General features: G+C 38.4%; 1 protein-coding gene across 3 annotated transcripts in view; it reads right to left on the reverse strand.

The window, feature by feature from the left end:
* LOC125486049 (chemokine-like protein TAFA-5) overlaps positions 1-23,403 on the reverse strand; it is a 320,982-nt gene that overhangs the window by 131,778 nt on the left and 165,801 nt on the right. For all 3 annotated transcript variants that reach the window (XM_048611860.1, XM_048611859.1, XM_048611858.1), the window contains exon 3: positions 16,764-16,891. In XM_048611860.1, the coding sequence (XP_048467817.1) occupies positions 16,764-16,891 (128 nt within the window). The remainder of the gene's footprint in view (positions 1-16,763; positions 16,892-23,403) is intronic.

Here is a 23,403-nt window from a genome sequence, read left to right on the forward strand (position 1 = left end):
CTGAAGAAGAGTCCAGACCCGAAACATCAGCTTTCCTGCTCCTCTGATGCTGTTTGGCCTGCTGTATTCATCCAGCTCTACACCTTGTTATCTCAAATTCTCCAGCATCGGCAGTTCCTACTATCACTGAACAGCACTCATCTGGTTCACTAATGTTCTTTAGGGAAGGAAACTGCCATCCTTACCTAGTCTGACCTACATGTGACTCCAGACACACAGCCATGTGGTTGACTCTGAATTGCCTGATGGACAATTAGGAATGGGCAATAAAAGCTGCCTGGCCAGAGACACCCTCATCCCGTTAATGAATAAATGAATAAAAAAAAAAGGCTAGGCGATCTTTAGAGCCAGCTTTAAGTCATCTGCTCATACACCTCAGTCAGCAGCTTAAGATTTAAGAACCTTACAAAGGAAACCCCTATGGAAATCCTCAACAAAGAAGAATGCTCGAGTGAATCGTTAAAAACATTTCAGACCAGCTAGGAGACACACAGCAACAGGAAAGGAAGCAACTCACTGGAGAAAAAGGATTAGCAATTCCAAAGCAGATTTATGCTCCATCACAAGATGGTGGTCTTGGCAGCTGACCTGAGATGGAGTTGAGTGCATGGGATGATCCTACAGTACAGCTTAAAATCCCTGGTGGGCCAGGGAAATCTTTGGAGAATACATAGTAACCAGGTTGAAAAGTGAGAAATTAAAAAATACCTTACTGCTCAGATCAAGCACATCAGGTGCAGCTTTGGAGACAGAAAGACCATGAAAGAAATATTAAGCTGAAACACAGGCCTGGGATATTGAAAAGCCAGTAATTAATGTGATAATATTCAGCATATCAAAAACCTATGCAGTCTTGGTCTAAGAAGAGGAAAAAGTTTGGAGACTTCATTCAGACCATGAAAAAGATAGGAGATCTTTCAATAGAGCCACAAAGAGGTTACTTAAAGCAGAATACATTGAAGCTCAGATGTGTGGGAGCTCCAGAAAGAAACTATCACAGTTCTGGTCTAAATGTTACAATCATAAATGACTTAAATAAACTGAGATGTTTGGTACAAGATGAGTGTACTGTATGAGCGGCATTTTAGAAACTGTATCATGGATCTGTGTTGTTTTGGGATTAATGGGAATTATACCTTTACTGTATGTTTTAAAATCTTTGACTTTATAATTAGGTATTTTTAACTATTCTATTTTATCTTAATTTCTTTTGTAATAAACTTCTATTTTATTGTTTAAACTAAATTTGCAACATTGCATGTTTATGTTTCAGCAAGAAACCACTTCATTGAAGCCAAAACAAAAAGAAATCTATCAAACTGGGATTCTTTCTGCAATCTGGCTTGTCTGGTAATAACATCAGTTGGGATCATAACAAGAGTAACTATCATTATGCAGCCTGATTTGGAAGAAAAAGGCCAGTCCCCTCAGTTATGATGTTTTAAATTGTACTTACTAACACACATGCTTTAAGAAACACTGCACATGAAAAAGCCTGCATAACCCAAGACTAAGCATGGTCATTTGATTAAATGTACATTAAGATTAAAAGGGAAAACTATTTTTTGATTCAGGACAGACTTTAAATGATTTTTATAAGATATTGTAAGATAACTGACAGGGGCACAGTAATAGAATCCCTCTCGGGGATCCTACAAATGTGAAATTAATGATGCCATCTTAATCCATCCTAAAACTCTCAAACTGATGATTTTACCACGTATGAATCCTTTTATTTCTCATATCTGGATATTATTCCACTTTGTAGATAGTAACCAAACTGAAAATAATGTCAATTTCAGGCTCTGTAAATTTTGCAAAAAATGAAAAAATGTAGAATTTCATTACTTCTTGTTGGAATGGAATGTAAAATATAATGGAAATGTGTCACCTTATAGTCAAATGATGAGACTGTCGACTTAGTGAGCAAGAGAAATGGCAATATTTTCAAAGAGTCAACACAGGCCTGATTTGCCTTCTGTGGCATAATTCTATTTTATCAAACTTTGTCTAAATATAATGGATGAGAACATTTCACTTTGTAATGCTGAAAGCTTTGCATTCATATATGCACTGGTGCAGAATCACATTTGTATAAAAGAAATATACCAGCAGATGTTTCCTTTAGCTGCTGGTAAACCTGCTCCTTAGTGTATTTCCTATTATGGGCAGACATGACCGAGCAAAATTACTCAAAGAATCTGTTCCCAGTACTCTGTGTTATAAAGCGGAGGTTTACACCACCCGCCCCTGCCCGAAAGCTAAAACCAAAACACCCAAAGAGAAGCACCTTGCCCTATAATCTGTAAAAGGAGTGTGAAAAGTGGTGTAAACTGCCTTTCAACAACTTCTAGTGGTTAAATGAAACAAATCCTGACACTCACTTTATAATCAACAGGTAACAATTTATTTATTTAACTCTAACAGTGAACAAATTAACTAATTATTAACAAACTGAATAAATCCCTTCTAACTACTAGCTATTCCAGAATAAAACAAGATCTTAATAGAATGTTGTTCCAACAAATACAATTCTCACTTACATAAAATAAAATAATTAAAAAATAAAATTTAGTCTCTCGAAATTATAGCCAGGTTCTGTGTCTTCTGGAATGCTCTGTGCCTTCTCTGTCGAATATTCTGTCAGGAACGCCTTGTCCAACAAATCTTCTGCCAGAAATATTAACTAATTGTGCCATTGGTACCTTTGGGTTTTCCTAGATGGTGCTTTCTCTAAGACTTAGAGAAACCTGTGAGCGCCAGTGATTCTCTGTTGAGAGCTGAGAGCTGTTAACTCTGGCAGATGGCAGTTAGTTCTCCTGTCTTTGTCCAACTACCCATTTTATACCCTTGATGACATATCAATTTCTTACAAAAGGGTTGGCCCTATGCTGTCAAAACCATCAGACTTAAATTTAATTTTCTTCTGGTATCTAAGTGCTTGGTTCAAATTGATTTGTTAAATTCAAAACGTGTTGTCTTGGTATCAAACAAAACTGCTGCTTGGCCTGCTAAATATACAGCCTTTTGATACAAATGTTTCAATTCAGGTGCTCTCTGTACTTACATACTTTCAAGCTGCTCACAGATTTTTTTTTAAATCTCTAATCTTAGAAAAAGTACATAATCTTTTAAAGGGACCACTCAATGCCTTCTCCCCTAGCATTTTACAAACACCAAATGCTAATTTCCTGCCTACCAATCCATAAGTACTTGACCTAACTTTGCAACACCTTCCCCCTTAAGAAAAATAAATGAACCATCATTACAAAAAAAAGCTTCTTTTTTTCTTTTAAAACCTTAAGTCCATTAAACTACTAGATTAATACCTCATTAATCTAGAGTAACACATTTCATACTATATATGTATAACATTGAACACTACCATTTCTATCTTGTTTAAATATTTTTCTTTTAAAGCCATGATAAAGCATCAGTGATATTTTCACAACTCACAACATATACAATCTGTAAATTAAATGCCCGTAATATACGACTCCAATGAAATAATCTGGTGCTCTTGTCCTTAAATCTTTCCAGAAATGTCAGAGGATTGTGATTGGTATACACAACCATCTCTGATGTACTGTTTGCAACGTAAACATTAAAATGTTGCAAGGCTAGTCCCAAACTCAGTAGCTCTTTTTCATTGGTTAAATGTCTTTTCTGGTGGCTATTGAGTTGTTTTTTAAATAACTGATTGGCCTTTCATTCCACAATCATCCTCCTGTAATAACCCAGCTCTAACACCTACATCACTTGTGTCAATAACGACTTAAAAGGGTTTCAAGAAATTGGGCGTGGCTAAAAACTGGTGCAATAGTTAACACTACTTTTAAATTCTTAAATGCCTCCTGGCATTGTTCTGTCCACTGAAATTCTGTGTTCTTTTTTAACAAATCATCAATGGTGCCACTACGCCACTAAAGTTTGGTACAAATTCCCTGTAAAAATTGTAGCACTTGCTTCTTCGATGGTGGTCTTGGAAATTCCTTGATGGCTTTCATCTTCATGTTCCTCAGTGTCATCCATCTTTGTCTGATGTTGTGTGCTAAGAATATCACTTCTGCCTTCACAAATTCTGTTTTTGCCAAGGTTTGTGACCAAGTTTACCTTCCGTTGTCTCTCAACGAGCTCTACCAACTGCCCCATGTAATCTTTCCATGAATTGGTAAAGAGCACTAAGTCATCAATGTAGATGAGACAATTAGTCAATCCTACAACAACTCTGTTCATACATCTTTGAAAAGTGGCTGGTGCATTTTTCATTCCAAAGGGCACTACTTTAAATTGATACATTCCATTTGGGGTTACAAAAGCAGGAACTTCTTTCACTCTCTCTGACAAAGGTAATTGCCAGTAACTGTGAAGTAAGTCCTACGTTGTGATGTAAGTGGCTTGTTCTACTTTTTCTACACAATCCTCCAGCCTTGGAATTGCATATGAGTCAGACTTGATCATGATATTGACCTTCCAATAATCAATACAGAATCATGGAGTACCATCAGATTTGGGAACCAACACAATCAGTGAATTCCACTCACTTTGACTCGGCTCTATGATGCTTTCTTGGAGCATCACTTCTACTTCCTTCTGGACCTATGTTGCTTTGAGATGATTAGGCCTGTAGAGGTGTTGTTTTATCAGAACAGCATTTCCTACATCAACCTCATGTACTATGGTGTTAGTCCTCCCCATTCTATTTCTACGTATGTCCTCATAGCACTGTAACAAACTTTCAACTCAGTTCTCTGTTCCTAGGAAAGATAGCTTACTACCCTCTCCCATTCCTTAAGGACTTCCTCATTATTCAATTTATTCTGAGGCACATCAAAATCCACATCTTCTGGATTTGATTTCTCACTCCGTGTGGCAGTAACTAATATGTGTGAGTGACTCTGTATCCCTTTCCCTGTCATAGTAAGGTTTCAGCATGTTCACATCACATGCCTGATAAATTTTTTTTCCTCTCTGGCATCTTTACCAGATAATTCACCTGACTTAACTTCTCAATCTGATAGAGACCACTAAACCTTGCTTTGAAGGGATCTCCTACCACTGATAACAGCACCAATACTTTATCCCCACGGGCAAACTTCCCAATTTTAGATTTCTTATCTGCTTCTTGCTTCATTAGATGTGCGCCACCTTCAAATGTTGTCTAACTAATTCACCTATTCTGTTCAATCTTTCTCTCACCTCAGATACCTAATCCAACTGTGAGATCTCTGACTTCGGACCAATCAACTTTTCCTTAATTAATTTTAAAAGGTCCTTTTACTTCATGTCCAAATATCAATTCAAATGGAATAAACTGAGTTGATTCATTTTGAGCATCTCTGATAGCAAATAATATAAATAGGATACCTTTATCCCAATCATTCAGGTAATCCTGGCAATAAGCCCTCGACATTGTATTTAGGGTCTGAGAAACTTTCCATTGCTCCCTAGGATTCAGGATGGTATGCACTTGATTTAAAGTGCTTGATGCCTAAATTATCCATGATCTCTAAATAATTTGACTGAATTTCCTGGGATAGGCCATAACATTTAAAGAAAGTAAGGAACTCTCCTACAAGTCTTTTTGCCTTGATACTCCGCAATGCAACTGCCTCTGGAAACCTGGTAGACACATCCATTATGGTTAGCAAATACTGTTTCTCACTTTTGGTTTTAGGGAGTGGACCCACACAATCAATTATAACCTGTTTAAAAGGTTCTTCAAATGCAGGAATTGGCATCAAAGGCGCTGGTTATATTACGGCCTGTGGCTTTCCTACCATCTGACATGTATGACAGGTACAGCAAAATTCAACCACATCTCTATGTAATCCAGGCCAATAGGAATGCCTCTGTATCTTAGCCTGAGTTTTCCTCACTCCTAGATGACCTCCTACAGATAATTCATGTGCTACCCACAATACATCCTGTCTGTATACTACAGGCAACACAATCTGGTGAACTGCCACCCATTTCTCATCTGCACTAACCTGCTGCGGTCTCCATTTCCACCTTAAAATTTTACCTTTAAGGTAATAACATTCTGGAATACATTCTGATTCCTTTTTAACATAGGCCTTATGATATGAATCCTTTATCGTCTCATCTTTTTGTTGTAACTTCATTAATCTTTCAGAACTGAACACCTCTGCCTGCCCCTCTACCTGCTTAGATTTTAGCTTCACCATCTCATCAAACAGAGTATCAACTAACTGGACCTCAGCTTCTTCATCTTCCTATTCTGCTTTCCCTTCTTGTTTTAACTTATGATTGGGGATCTTGTCACCACACAGTCTGGAAAAATTCCAGAGTTTTTTCCTTTTAACTCCTCAGTGTCCTGGTTTTCTTTTGGCTTCTCCACTACAATGGACATCCACCTGTTTCCAAGAACAAACTGTATCCCTGGAATAGCCAATATTTCCATCACTCCCACTATCACTTCCATAGTCTTCATTGGACTTTCTAGGCATATCTCACACAGGGGAACACTAATTCTCTCTATTCCATAGATTATCTCTCTCTCGGACAATGTTTCAGAAGGAATGCAAATATTTTCATGTCTTACCAGCTCCCGTATTGCTCAATATTTTAACTTCCTTACCTACTCACCCTGTTCTACCTGAGTAAACCCTACCCATGCAGCTGAAGTCTTTGAAGAGATCAGGCGCTGTCTTACTATCCAGCTGGTGACTAGGCTATGCACTCTACTGCAGATCCTCGATGTCGCTTGGGATTTCTTTCACTACCTCAACTAATCCCATTGGTTTAGTCTCTCTTACTACATCTTTTTTTTCCCAGTACCTCACTTAAACCACCAACACTGTGCCTTTGTGTGTCCCACTTTATTGCAGCTAAAGCACCTGAGGTCTCTCACCTCTTTTCCACCTTCTTGGGTTTCTTTTTTGACATGTGGTAAACTGTTCCCAGTGTGATCTTCCTTTTGTTTTTTCAATGAAGAATCTCCCTTTTTCCCAATTTCTATTCATCACGGAATAGAATTGCTGTTGGAAACTCGATTTCGATCATGCACTTAAGCGTTTTCATCCACCATCTCTGCAGCTCTTCTCGCTATTCTAACTCTGTTCCTCAACATGAGTTCTTATCACATTTGGAAGTGAGTCTTTAAACTCCTCCAGCAGAATAATCTCTCTGAGAGCCTCATATGTCTTTTCTGTCTTTAACGCTGTCACCCATCTATCAAAATTGCTCTGTTTAATTCTATCAAACTCAATACAAATCTGACCTGGTTTGTTTCTGATATTTCTGAACCATTGTCTACACGCTTCTGGTAACAATTTGTTGACACTCAAAATAGCCTGTTTTACTTCTTCATATTTTCTTGACACCTCCTCTGACAGCATTGCAAACACCTCACTAACCCTGCCTACCAACTTGGTCTGAATTAACATTACCCACACAGTCTCTGGCCAGTTCATCTGGTTAGCCAATTTCTCAAAGGAAATGAAAAAAGCTTACATCTTTTACATCGAATTTTGGTAATGTTTGGACATACCTGTCTAGATGTCTGCCAGGTTTTTGGCTACAAATCAGTTTACTCATCATCCGTCTCCTCCTCACTAAGCCTATCTTCTGCCTTCATTTCCATTATTTTAAGTTGGCTATCGTGTCTAATTTGCAACTTCCAAGATTCAAACTCTCTCTTTTTCCCTTTCTTCTCTGTCTTTTTGTCTTTCCTCTGGTTGTAACCATAATTCAGTTTCAGTTCCCTTTCCTGTTCCAGCTGCTTCATCTGCTATTGAATTCTAGCGATTTCCAAAGATTCTGATGGCCTTTCCAGCAAATTTAAATGTCAAGCTTTTGCTGTAATTACCCCTCCTTTTCTCACAGACAAAGGTAACTCCAACTCCTGCCTGTCTGCCAATTCCAGCAGCTTTTCCTTGCTAAACTTTTCTAGAACTCCCAAATTCACTTCTTCCACCCCCAGAAAACTCTTAGTGACTGAAAGAGTCCCATTTGATTTAACCAACAACAAGCAATGAAAATTAAACAGACTTTCCAATTTTCACCTAAGTTTACTTAAAGATCTAAGACACCAGTTGCCAAGTGGGCTTAAATCTGCTGGGACCTTTTGTACTCTAAATCTGTTCAAATCTGTCCAGGCCCGTTGAAATCCCTTCAGATCCATTCAGATCCCAGACATGAACTGGCCAGATACCAGACCTGAGCCCCCAGTCTACTATTTAGCAGAGGTTGACCACCCTCTGGAAACTAAAACCAAAACACCCGAAGAGGAGCACCTGGTCAGTTTAGGATATTTGGTTGGAGCGGATGCGTTGGACTGTTTCCATGCTGTATGATTCTATGACTCCATGATTTCCAGAGAGAAACAGTTTGCAAATTCTTGACCCTGTGTGCTGTCTTACTCACAAGCTGTTTTTGGGGTGGTTTATATGGTTTACTGCAATTTCCTGAAGAAAAAGAACAGTAAATATTGTGGGATATAAACTTATCATTTCTCAAAAATCTAACCCTTTTCAAGTTCAACCAGCATTCAAAAAACTTGGATTTGCATGATTTCTGCTTATGCCTGTCTGCTCCTATGTGTACTTCATATTTGGCTGCAATGAATCTGCACCTGAGAATATAGACTCACTACCTTTTTGACATCCTTCACGTGAAGACAAATTGCCTCTCTGTTTCAGTTCCTAAGAGTAATCTATATTAATAGCAGGCAACCTTAAAATATATGGTGCATATATAAACTCTATTAGCAAGGTTAAATCCCCGAGTACATTGTGTCACTTTGATTTTTACAAAGCTGACTGAAAAATGTATTAATTTCTGGGTGGAATTGGGGTTGTTAGTTTGACAAAAGGTGCAAATCTCTGACCCTGATATTCACATGGAAGAAAAGAAGTGGGAACGAGAGCTTGCAATCTGCAACAAAGAGAGCTGCCGAACAAAGATGGGACCTTAACAATTTTGTTGTCTATTTCTTGCCTGATTGCTGATAGAATTGATAGGTGTGCTGTCTTTCAGGTGAAAAAGCCAGCAGTGGGAGGTAGCAACCTGGAATCGTTGTGGTTTGTCCCGGGAAATCGGAGAAGATTCGACCATGATTGGGAGCTTGAAGATTGGTGGTCACGGAGGGAGGAAGAAGTTATAGAGCTGAGGAAAGATGTTGATGGTTTAGATTGTGGAAACAGATATGATAGCAGGGAGCTTCTGATTATGCAAGGGGGGTGAGATTGAAGGCAAACAGAGAGATTAGAGAGGGACGGATTGTGTGGCACAGGGATTACAAAGGGGAGTGATTGCATAGGAGGCAAATCATGCAGGTGGTGTTTGTTGGTTCAGGAGATTGCGGGGATAGATAGAGCAACCATAAGCCTAGAGATCATAGAAAGGGTGAGATCATGGAACACTTACTTGAGTAGTGAAGTGAGCACTCCTCCTCTTCCTCACGGGCTATGGGTTGTGCTGGAGAAGATTCACTCACTAGAATCAGTTCTACCCAGCCTTTAACTGGCAGGCGTCTGGATCCTGAAAAATCCAGTCCACAGCCAGAAAGGGCAAATGGATTGCAAAATCTCAGGACCAGAGCCCTAATTAAATATTATAATGACAGTGTCACTGCCCCAAAGCAGATGATTTAGATGCCCCCAAACCTGAACTAGTTAAAGTCTAAGTAGGTAACATCAAAATATACCAAATAAATGCGGATAGTGGAAACCTGAAGCATAAACAGAAGTTGCTGGGAAAACTCAGCAGGTATGCCAGCATCTGTGGAGAGAAAACAGAGTTAACATGTCAAGTCCAGTGACCCTTCTTCAGAATACTGTCAAGTTCTAAACGATGGTCACTGGACTTGACATGTTAACTCACCTGTCTCTTCATGTAAGCTGCTGGACCTGCTGCATTTCTCCAGCAATTTCCGTTTTAATCTAAGATTGAAAGTGGAATGTGGTTCATTTTACATTTTCACTGATCCTACAACTGCAAACACCTTACCTCCCCCCCGAGTCTCTTTAACACGTCATGTGGATGTCATCATTCCATTCACTGTATGTCCATGCACAAGGGAGTTGAAATCTAACTTTTATTAATAAATTGTGTTAGCATCAATCCACATTGGGAAAAAAGGTAGAGTTATATCCCACTAACCTTTCACCATCTGTTTTCCTTTAAGTTACTTTCCCTAAAAACTCCACAAAGACTGATGACACTATTTATTGAAATTAGGACTGGGCAAAGCTTTCACCTTTAAAACTTTCAGGATGGCAGTAGCTAGGAAAGTAATTTGTAACATCAAAAGCTTTGCTGGTGAGATGGAAGGATTGTGGTGACATTCTAAAGATGAAGGATATTTTTGTTTCTTCCCCTCCACCCACATGTTACAGGATTTCATTGTTTCTTCAGCTATTCAGGTGCCGTTGTTCCTATGACTACTTGGTTGCCAATTCAGTAGGTTCATTTATGTTGGAAACTGTGGGTAAAAAAAAAATCTAAAAGGATATAAATACTGAGGATGAACAAAAGAGTTAAAAGCTTAATTTTGCCAAGTACTGTTGGAGCAGAAAAGCTGGGGTCCAGTCAGGATTATGCAGAATATGTTCAGGGAGTTTCCAACTCAGTAATCAGATAATTCAATGTTATTTTTCTATATGCTCAAAAGCCATGTAAAGAAGATTAAACAGCTTAACAAATACGTACGTACAAAAATCTTGACATTTGTCTTCATCCTAGCACATAAAATATTCTTTCCCCTGTTCAGCTTTCCATGTTTAGTTTGCAAACCTTGCTCTGTCTCCTATTGCCTTCATTCCCTTACGATTCTTGCCCATTGCCAGGTCCATTAGCTTTACATAATGAAGATCAATCGCTGCATACTTTGACATAAAGAATCTTTCTCTAATATTAGTACTCTAATTTTCATCCCAGTGCTCTTATACATCCTGTTGAAAATCATGACTCCAGCTGCTGCATAGTGTTTGGGACAACAGTTATAATCTCAATTTGCGTGAGCAATGGTGCTGATAGATTTTTAATCCATTGAAATTATTACAAATCAAACCAAATGTATCCCAATCCATATGCTTCTGACATAAGTTATTTTGTAAAGATAAAGATTGATAATCAAAAATAATTTCTCTCCACCTTAGGAAAGGGCTACTGAGTATACTGTCTTCAAATCCCACCTTATTAAACTGGTCAAATTTAGCACAGACTAGTAAATCAGTTGTAGCTCAGCTGGTAGCACTCTTCCCATGAACCACAAGGTTCTAGGTTTAGACAAGTAGAAAACAGATTATCTTCGGTGTGAACGGCATGGAGAAGTGGAGTTGAGGCAGAAGATCAGCACTGATCATGTTGAAGAGTGGAATGGGAGCAAGGGGCCATATTCTGACCCAGTTTCTTATTTTGGACCTTGTGCATGATCAGAAAAGACTGAATATATTGGGTAGTTCATGGAAAGCTTGAGGAAACTCTACGTTTTCAGCCATCTTGATGGAGATGTCAATTGAACAGGAAGTGTGGGCTAGTTATAAAATTACAACATGGTGAAATAACTCCACAGCGGTCAGTATCCCATCACCAAGTCACCATTTATCTACACGTGGTGAGTCCTTGACATTGATCCAGCTTTTAAGGAGCTGGCGCTCGGAGTAAACAGAACCTCTGACGCTCCTGTTTATATCTATCAGCCAAGCTCACTGATTGGACCAGGTTAACAACTCCAATCAGGGAACTCATATCCTATGAAGTCTATCTCACTGATCTCACTACAATAACAACACATGGTACCCTTTAATTCTCTGTCCCTCATTCCCAGAATGTGTAATTTATCATTTTGAGTCATGGGAAGCATCTCATCATTCTTACAAAGCAGCTGTATTACTGCATATTTTGTACTGATTCTAAACATTTTTCCCATCCAGTTATTTATCAAACTGTGATCTACTGCAGCCACAGAGAATCGTTTACATTTAAAAAAGAAAACTGCTAGGTAGAAAAGTGAATTTTTCTGAGTTATTGTCTCGGATAATATCAATTATATAGCAATGTATATTCGGAGAAATTTGAAGAACCAATGAAAGTCTCTTTGGCCCATTATGTTTGTGCAGCTGAGAAACAGTTATGCAGTGTAACCACACTTTCCTGTTCTTGGTCCAGTTTGTTGATTACACCTCTTCAAGAGCACATCCAATGTTCTTTTTTTTAAAAATGCAACTAGCAAATCTGCCTCAACCGCACTTTCAGTCAGTGGGTTCCAGACCAACATCAACTCCGAGTGAAAAAAATTCTCAACCCCCTGTTTTGTCAATGAATTTTGATTTGTTTCCTTTGGATATTGGCCAGTCTTAGCAAAGGCTATTCAAAATGTTATATTCCTCAAGAAAATCTCCTCTATCCTAAACTCTATCCTATCCAATTTTTCTTAATTACACTTCTGTATTCTTGGCAGCTTCCTCATAAAATTCTTTGATGTGGTGATGCCAGTGTTGGACTGGGGTAGACAAAGTCAGAAGTCACATGAAACCAGGTTATAGTCCAATAAGTAAGTCACAAGCTTTTGGAGCACTGGTCATTCATCAGGAGCAGGGGGGTGGGTTGTGGTTTGAGCACAGTCACACAATATACCAGCAGAGAATGTAATTCTCACCTGATGAAGGAGCAGTGCACTGAAAGCTTGTGATTTTAAATAAACTATAACCTGGTGTTGTGTGACTTCTGAATCAATCTCTTCAATTGTCTCATTAGTGAGATCACATTTTTCTTTTAACACGATGGGTACAACCTGTACCTGCAATGTAACTTGTGTTTAATCCAACTTTAGCATAGACTCCTTGCCCTTATATTCCATGCCTCAGCTGATAATGGAAAATATCTAGAATGCTTCCTAAATGCCATGTCCATCTGTCATGTTGCCTTCATGTGGACTTGTGCATCAGGTTACTTTTAGTACTCTGTATCTTACAGTATCTTACTATTTAGTGCACATTAATTTGCTTTAGTTGTGCTGCTCAAGTGCATTACGTCACACCTTCACGGACTGAATTCTGTTTGTCACTTCTCTGCCCAACTAGCCAAAAATTGATATCTTCTTGCTGTCTACGATTTTCTTCTTCACTGTCAGGAAGAGTTCATTTTTGTGTCATCTGCAAATTTCTTTATGACGTTTCAGTTTAAATCATTAAAAAAAAGAGCAAAACTGAGAGAGAAGGAATCTAGTACGAAGCCCTGTAGAATCCCACTGGAAGCACCTTCTGATCTCGTATAGGTTTTCATAAGTAATACCAATAATCTTGTTATTGTCAACTTGAAAGAAAACTTGAAGTTCAAAAAAGCCTGACTGTTGGCTCATTTATCTTTTATCTGTGCTAGTCTCAGCATGTTGTTCCAAAAGGCAGTGGAAGCTAGCAAAAACATAACTTACTGAAGGTTTAGGTAGATGTCATATGTGCAACATTCTATACTATAACATGACACTAAATAGTAAGGAACTTTACCTAGATCACTTGAAAAACATTGGATTTTCAGTCCTGAGTGGGGGAATATCAGTGGGACATGGTTCATCACCACTACCAACACACACCAAACTGCTAACCTGATCACTACTGGTCAGAGCCACGTGTAATTTGTAGGAACAGACTAATTCACTATTTCAGGTGAATATCTTGAATAAATAGCCTGCATGTAGGGAACAGATACCAATGTACCACTGTATGATTTGTGCTACTTTAAAGGAACAGGAAATCACAAAAAGGAATTTACAGCAGAGCAGAATATTTTTCTTTGAAAAAGATCATATCTAGCAGTCACCTTCCAGGTTCTCAAATGCAGCTTTGAAATTGCTGTTGGTAGAAGCCAGACGGAGAAGCAAGATGAAACAGCATGGACCCCCAAGGACATCAGTACAGTGGAAATCCGAAATGGTGTTCAAATCAATCAGTGCTAACACAAGAATCACAAACGCAGAACCATGCAGCAGAAAGAAATTACGTGAGCTCACAAGATCGCCAATGTAAGATTATGCAATCACAACTTTTGGGAATGGAGGGTACTAAGTTTGTCTGTCTCTTTTCATGATGAGTTGGAGTTTTGAAATTGCTCACCACTAATCCAAGAGGCCTGTTACATTGTTCAGGCTTAGAGTAAATTCCTTATTCATTTGCCTATGTATTATCATTAGTTGCAATATCATTTGGTTAGTATGCATGGCAATACTGATGCAACATATTACGCAATTCACAGATGATAGGTATGTCATTGGTTCTAGCTTTTCTTCTAATAGTCCTGACACTTTCTAAACTTTATCCCAAATCATCAATCCTAGCTGAGCCCCCACCACCTTATTGCTTGTGTTCACTTATTAGTTTTTTTTCCATTTTGTCTTTGGATGCAAGAGCACTGAACACTGAAGTATGGCAATTTGATTTACAATTTTTGCATATATTGTTTTTCTCAATAAAATAAAATTTGGGCAAATTTGCTATTTTCACTTTTACTTGCTGTAGCAGTAGCAACATTTAGAGCATGCTTAATGTAACAAAATATGTTGTGACAAATAGTGCTAAATCCTGTGATTTATTATTACTTCCTCTTTCTTTGAATGGTGGGAAGGTTGCTCGCCTTCACCAAAATGTTTTGATGGTACTTCATTGCTCTGCTTGCCAACATTCGTGGCAGTACACTGATAAATTAATGCTCCCTCTGTTGGCACTGGACATTTTTTCCGAACAAATGACCACTTTGCACAGATATTAAACATTTTTTGATGTTTATAGTGGTTAAGAGGGTCATTCGCTGCTTATAACATGTTCAAGAATAATTACCACAGGTACATTTGAGACTCACCGTTTTTTTTTGAACACAGTCAATTTACATTTTCAGAAATTGTACTATTGGAAGCTTGTCTTCCCAACATTTAGCTAATGGCTTAGTAATTGGGACAGAACATGTCTTCCTCCCATTTGCATCATTATTCAAAGAAATACAGAGGAGTTCTGCTTGGTATTCTGACCAATTTATATCCTTCAACCAATATTGATAAAAGAAGAAATTTGCAATTGTCTCAGATTTTGGAGCACTACTGTGTTTTCTAAATCACAGCAATGCTTACCCTTCAAAAGCACTTCATTGGTTGTAAAGAGCTTTGGGACATCCTTAAGTTGAGAAACAGGCTATAGAAATGCAAGTTATTTCTTCCTTCTTGCTTAATTCGGTGTTGCACACTGTTTCAGAGTCAGCTTCATTATTGCCCCCCTTAAGGATATTATTTTCCTCTCTTCACTCAGGAGAGTGTATTATTCAAACACAATATAACATTGTTATTCATTTCAGGTCTTTCCTTTCATAAGCAGTCAACAAAATAATGCTCATAAAATGAGAATTGATATCTATTAATCCATTTACAAGTGAAATATGCGAGAACTTTACTTTCAGGTTAATTACTCTTCATAGGGTATCATAAATCATGATTTACATTACATCATGAATGTTTGCATATAAAAATATATTGAAGTGATAAATATATTAACAAATCCTGTACACATGGTTTATGAGTTTCATTTTTTTACGCTGAATATTTTACTTTCAATTCATGCTTCCCACTCTTACTGTGACTGTGAAATTAAGATATGTTAATTTTATTAAATATGGCATTACAATTAATTGTCTCCTGCAAAGAATCACCTCTTCCCACTATTTCACCATTACATCTGGTGTATCCCAAGAACCTGTCCTTAGCTATCTACTGATTTTTACCTATATTTCACGCTTCAGCAACTTCATCTGAAAATATTATGTCAGTTCCCACGCTTGAACTGATGACATCATCTCTACCTGACTAACACCTCTTGACTACATCACTGTTTCAAAATCATCAGACTGGTTTTCTGAAATCCCATACTGGATAAGGAGAATCTTCATCTAATAGAATATTAACAGGACAGATGTCTTCACTTTCCTATCACAAATCTGTTCCATTGTCATTGACCCCATCCATCTCCAAGATATTCTGCCTGAGGTTGGGACTGGCTGTTAGCAAGCTTGATGTCACAGTTGAGATAAATTCCAACCATAAACCTTGTCATCACTAGAAGTGTCTATTTTTAGCTCCCTCCTCAGCCCATTTTCTACCAAAAACCTCAACCACAACTTTATTATGTTTGCACTTGACTTTTCCAATGTCGTTCTGGCCGGCCTCCAACATTCTACTGTCTGAAAACTACAGATTCATCTGCCCTTGTCTTACACAAAGTCACATTTACCTATCACTCGTGTTCACTGATCTACATTAGCTCCAGCTTAAACAGCATCTTAATCCTTTCCTAGTTTTCAAATCCTTTCATTGCCTGGCCTTCCTTATCACTGCATTCTTCTCCATTCCTTATAACTCTCTGAGATATCTGCATTCCTTCAATAATAGTTTCTGCAGCAACTCAATTTTAATCACCCTATCATTGCCTTCAGCTGCCAAGACTTTGAGCTCTGCAATTCCCTCCCTAAACCTATTTACTTCTCTTTTCTCTTCTAAAATGCTCTTCAAAATCTCCCTCTTTATCTAACAAAATTTAACACAGTGCTACAAGGATATATTAGGGAAGATTGGATGAGTTTGCTATGAAATACCTTGAGATTTTCTACGACGTGAATGTGCTACCAGAATGCAAATTTGTTGTGCAGTTGAAATTACATGAAAATTAAAAATACTTATGTTTTTACACGTATAAAAACCTATTACTGCAAAAAAAATTCTTAAGACAACATTTGTAACACAAAGACGCAGAATGGCCTACCGTTATTGTCTTTATTCGACCACCTGGTTGTGTACAGGTCCAGCCTGACTTATTCATTAATAAGCCACAGATTTCTCCTTCTGAGCAGGGGATCATTTCGCACCACTGCTTACTCTTCACAACTCGTACTGTAAACAAAAAAGAGAATAGTCAGACTTTACCGCAAAATTAATTACAAAAACGCTCTTCTAATGAATGCATGAAGGAGATTGTATTGTATAGCAGATTTACCAAATGAGATAATTATAGATGAGGGATATCATTCTGCTCATCTGACTCATCCATTTACAAGTATCCTACATGCCATTCCAGCAAAAAGCCACACTGTCACACTTGTTAGGATCCTGAAAACCCTGTTTGCGTTCAAACCAGGCTAAAGTGATGAAAAAGGCAGAAAAAAAAGCTGCAGATGCTGTAATCCAAGGTAGACAAACAGGAGGCTGGAAGAACACAGCAAGCCAGGCAGCACCTGGAGGAAAGGAGCAGTCAACGTTTCAGGTATTACCCTTCTTCAGGATAGAGACAAAAGTGATGAAAGCCTTCTCTCTTTGTTGCTTGTCTGTGTCCCAGATAAAATGTATTTGGGCTTTGTAATCCAATCCTAGTGGATGTGGGCACACAGTAAAATCTGCACATAATTTGTCACTGAATTGACAATCTTCTGAGTTGGCTAAGATATGGCAACTGTGCAAAGTGGACAAAGCAAAAGTGATGCAGTACATAATGTTCTTCTGAGGTTGGCACTGAGGAAGATGATCATGTGAAAATGGATAAAAGATTACTCTGCACTGAGCTGGGATATGATGAACTAAAAGTGTTTGATTCTGAGACTGGATGGCAAATAAGACATGCTTATTTCAGCAACAATGATGCACTGCAAACTTGATGACCTTATAAAATATAAATTTTCTTTTGTGAAATTAAAAGATGATACAAGATAGACTGCTACTAGCAAATTGTAAATCAATTCCTTGCAACACTCAATATTCTCATCATGTAACATTGACTCCATTGGAACTTCAAGGTGTCTGTCCAACTCACCAGCATCCTAAGTATGCAAGATTACAAACAGAAACCAAGAAAAAGACAAATCTATTTCATTTTCAAAATTTAATTATTTTATGTAATGAGAAAGTTAGACTGTGAGTTAAGTTATTAAAGGTGCTGAATTTCACCCCATTCCCACTAAAAGACCAGGGAGGGTCATCTTAAGGGACAATTGGTTCAGCCACAGCCCTTCTGGTTCAGGACATTATGTCTCATAGAGCTACTGGCCAAAGGCAATCTCCAGCACTTTGGGACAGAAGCATATGGCATTGGATCAGGATTTAAGTTACTTTGGGTGTCTCACTCAGTGCTAAGCTTGCAGGCCCTGATAAAAGTGGTAGGGAGTTGTATCAGGTTGAAGTTACTATTTGGGAGGTTGCGGGGCGGGGGGGTGCGGGTGATGTGGAAGAGTGAGGAAAACCTGGATGGGGAAAATCTGAAAATCCTGTTTAGGGCTGTCCAATTCATCAGGGAGCAGGATGAGGCCCTTAAGCGGGTGTGAATTATCCACTTAAGGGTCTCAATCAGTCTATTGGTGAGTAGGCCACCCAAAATAAGCCCGAAATGGGCATAACTGTGTGCAGGAATGACGCAAGCAGACAACTGCTGGCTTTAATGAACCCCTCTGTTGCTAAACCCATCAATGAGCAAGCATTAAGTCCAGCACTGTAATGCATAGCTAGCAACTTGAGCTTTGCTCTCAGCATGTGGCAGAGTAAGTGATTAAGACCCTGTACAAACTCATTTGACATAAGTCGAGCTTCATACATTCTTATCCTTTCTTTTATACATATAAAATTGCGGCAAGTCTTAAAATGTGCTAAGGCACCAAAGATAAGTAGCACATTCCTGTTTGCCTAGACCACTACTGTGCTCAGCACTTGTGGTATTAAGACTGGCTCAGTTGATAGGCAGGGATACTTGCTCCGGAAGTATAATTGGCACTGTTCTATATGTAGTTCACACCAAATTTCATTCAGAGTATAGAAGCCCAAACAAACTCCATTTTAGTCACTGTTGTAATGTGGGAAACACCAGCCAACTTACTCACGTGATCAAGTAATCAGTGAAGCCATTTCTTTAATTGCAGGACATGGGCATTACTGGCTAGGCCAACATTCATAGCCCATCCCTACTGAAAGTCAATCACATTGCTGTGTGGCAGAAATCACATGTAAGCCAGACCAGGTAAAGCTGGTAGGTTTGCTTCTGTATTGATTGGAACCAGGGCAATGTGGATCTCATTGAATATGAGACCCTTGATTGGGGTTGTTAACCTGGGCCAATCAGGGAGCCCTGGCTGACAGATATAAACAGGAATTTCAGAACATTTCCTCAGTCTAGGGACTGGCTCTGAGCTGGCTGCTTAAAGCCTATGTACTGGGCAAATGTAAGGAAAGGGTGACTTGGTCATGGAATATCAGCCACTGTGCAGTTATTTCATCTCCCTGAAGGACGTTAGTGAACAAAATGGGTGTTTCCAATATTGGTTTCATGGTCGTCAACATACTTTTAATTCCAGGTACTTTTTACTGAATTCAAATTTCAAATTCCAAATTCCATCTGCCAGGCAGGATTCAAATCCATGTCCCCAGAGCATTAGCTGAGTTTCTGGATTCACAGTCTAGTGATAATACCACTAGGGCATCGCCTCCCCTCAGTCATGTTCAGTGAAAGGTAAGAATTGGCCAGGCCATCAAGGTAAATTCCCGTATGTTCTTCAAAATAGTGCCAAGGATCTATTACATTTACCTAAGAGGACAAGCGCAATGCAACATTTTTGTCAAAATACAGCAATGCTGTAGCTCTCCTGCAGTACTGCACCAGAGTGTAGGCCTTGATTGTGCACTCAAGTTTCTGGAATGAAGGCAAAAAAAGTAAGAATCAAACCATTCTTTTTATTATCAACCCCAAACAGACAAGTTCTCAGAAATGCCTGATGACTGGTTATACAAAGTCACATGATGCAACATTCAGAAATACATTAAATCAGAATTGGTAATCCTTTGGCTGTTGGTGGTGACCTGAGTGGCATGGCAATGCAATAGTCCAGACTCAAATGTGAAAGCTGAACTTTGAAAAATGATGCCAAATGCAGAGATAGAAAGGATTAAAACAGCAGAGAGATTTATCATCAACTTTCTTGTTCTACTAGCCACAAAGTAGAAAGGTAAATGAAGTGAAAGGAGATTGAATGTATGCCTTTAAATAAACTAAGAGTAATCATTGAAAAGAGCATACTGATGCACAATTTATTTGTTCTTTAGAAACACAGGTATTTATTTAATCCAAGCAGACAAGTGGTTGCCAATGTCATCTTCATAACAAAAGTGTTTAAGCAAATTCAGTTCATTACTTCTGAAGATTGTTAGTTTGAGAAACCTTTATGAAAATATTATTACTATTACTTTTTCTCACTAATGCAATTGCTGGATTCAGAATTTCATTATAAAAAGCTGCAAAATTAAATTTCATATAATTACAAAACTATTGTATTATGAATAAATGACTTTCCATTCTTCCATATAATGGGCTGATTTTAAAAGGGGGTGGGACGTCAGAAACTGAATGCCTAGATAATTTCTTTCTCTTCTCCTCTTAAGGTGCATATCAGATTTGCAAAGTAACATTTTTTCACATAATTACAACAGTATCCATGCCTTGACATCAAAGGGAGCTAGTTAAATTGGTACTTGCTTAAAACAATTAGGAAGTCTTGCTGAAAATCAACAAGATTTTGCCAAGGATCTGATTTTCAAATCATTTGCACCTCCACATGACTATTTGCAGAATGCATTTTACCTTGAAATACGTCCTCAGTGTCAGTCTGGCTTGCGTTAAACTACGTACAAAATTGTACATACTGGAAATCTCAGGACAAAAGTGATCTTCTGATAATTGAGCCATAGCTCTTACTGATGTTCTCTCTTTCTATTGAACACAGAAAAACAGACGGATTTCTATTTAAAGCAACTTCAAAACAAATAACTTTCCAGCTAAATGATTTCAGCCCTTTGTATCCTTGTGATCATCTATTTATGCTTGTAAACTTGACTTTATATGCTGTGATGCCCTTGCTTTAATTGAGGAACATTTTTACTGTTTTATGTGTAGTTTTTGATTAAAACAGGTTGTATACAAAACAAATCAATGGACAACATTACTATGTTCTGACTTTGAAATGAAAACTGCTTTTTTGTAAAAGAATGAAGCTAGATTAACTTACACTATTTAATGCAAACACAATAAAAACAAAGTAAAAAGAAAGATTGTGTGTGCATGTGCATTTCTGTGTAGGTTAGAGTCAAACCAACACACTGAAGCAGAAAATTTAATTCACTTAGCACCACTTCTAGCAGCACTACACAGACTACGTCGATTCCCCATGGCCAGATAGTGCAATAGGCCACATCCTATGTGGCCAGTGTGGTTTTCCTCTTTGATAAATGTTGCACAGGCTGCGTAAACAGTGGCTCGTGGTGTTTCTTGGGGAATCAAAATAGCCTGTGTAGCACCATTTGAAGCAGAGATGTGAACAGCTCTTTAACCCTGAGAGATTAACTGTGAAAACAGCTTCAGAAAAAAAATCAATTAATCCCTTGCTGAAATTTAGAATTACATACAATGTATAGAACGGAAACAGGCCATTCAGTCCAATATGTCTACATCATTGTTTATACTCCACATGATTTTCAAGGGTCATAGTTTTTAGTTTAAGAAATATATTAATTTATGATACACATCTTTTCACTTGATAATTATTAGGTCACATACAATATTGATCTCAGCTGTATGTGCTTCAGTATGGTTATTGTATATAACATCATGGTTAGATTACAGACAGGTGTTCAAAATGAACATCACATCAGAGAAACACTGCAAATTCAATATACAAGCAAACTCATTGCTTAATGCTGTGTGTAAGCATTTTTCTTTGGCTGCTTTAGTCATTGCTAACATTTTTCAATTGATCTTATCTTTTGACAATATTGATGTTTTGCTGACACAGACCTCCCCTTGTGCTGTTACTGTCCTGTGCTTGTGTTAACCTTTACAGTGATTGTTGAGACTACCAGTCTGCAGAGCTGGAGCCACGGAAATTTATGGTGTGGCTTAAGAGTAGGGATTTTGCTAAGAACAAGAAAAACAGATTAAAACTATTCCAGTTCCCTAAATTACTGAGAAATGTTTGAAATATTAGCGTGGATGGCTATATTTGCCCCAAATTGTGAGGCTCTGGCATAAGTAGTAGGACAAGAGGGAACTCTACCATTGGGACAGGCTCCACTTAAACCAATCTGTGACAAGGATCCTCGCAGAAAGGCTAGATAGGGTGACCACAAAGACTTTAAACTACTTAAAGGCAGTGGGGATCAGTTGGGGGGCTGTGGTTTGGAGGGCTCAGGGGAGGTTTTTGAAGATTCCAGAACAAGTAAAAGGACAGAGAATATGGAAAGGGTCAGGTATCTAACTTCAGGCATAGCATATAGGGGAATAATGATGAGAAGGGGGGCGGTGATTAACTGTAAACTGAATGTGTTGTACTAAATTGCGTGCAATATACGAAACAAGATAAATAAGCTTGTAGTGCAAGGACAATGTTTTGGGTATCACAGAGTCATGGCTGCAAAGGGATCATGCCTGAGAAATAATTAACCAAGGATGTGTGTTCTATCAAAAAGACAGTCAGAGGGGACAGGCTTGCTACGAATGGGGGCATCCCTGGCTATGCCAGCATTTATTGCCCATTCCTAATTGGACAATTAAAAGTCAACCATATTGCTGTGGATCTGGACCAAGTAAGGCCAGACCAGGTAAGGATAGCAATGAGGACAATAGTGAACTAGATAGGTTTTTCCAACAACTGGCAATGGATTCATCATCATTTAGACTTTTAATTCCAGATTTTTATTGAATTCAAATTCCACCATCTACCGTGATGGGATTAGAAGCCAGGTCCCTAGAAATTTGCCTGGGTTGCTAGATTAATTTCAGATATTTAAAAGGTAAGAGAGAGGCAAGCGTGGACATTGGACTGCTGAAAAACGAGGCTGCAGAAGTAGTAACGTGAAGCACAGAAATAGTGGAGGAACTGAGCAGGTACTTTGCATCACTCCTCACAGTGGAAGACCCCAGCAGCATACCAGAACTTTAGGAGAGTTAGAGGTAGATATGAGTGTACTGGCCATCACTAAGGAGGAGAAGGTGCTGGGGAAGATAACAGGTATAAAGGCAGATAAATCATCTGGACCAGGCAGACTACACCACAGGATTCTGAAGGAGGTAGCCAAAGAGATTATGGAGGCATTGAAATTATCTTTCAGGAATCACTGGAATCAGGAAGGTTCTAGAGGACTGGAAAATGGTTAATGTAACACCCATTTAAGGGAAAGAAGCAGAAAATAGGAAATTATAAGATGGTTAGTCTGACCTTGGTCGTTGGTAAGATTTTAGAGTTCATCAATGCAGAGTAATTGGAATTACATGGTAAAATAGAAACAAGTCAGTATGGTTTTGCCGAGGGAGGTCATGCCTGACAAATATGTTAGAATGAGCAAGTTAGAAAAAGGAGAACTTGTGGACATGATCTGTT

The sequence above is a fragment of the Rhincodon typus genome, chromosome 25 (assembly GCF_021869965.1).
Source record: "Rhincodon typus isolate 14 chromosome 25, sRhiTyp1.1, whole genome shotgun sequence".
NCBI lineage: Eukaryota > Metazoa > Chordata > Chondrichthyes > Orectolobiformes > Rhincodontidae > Rhincodon > Rhincodon typus.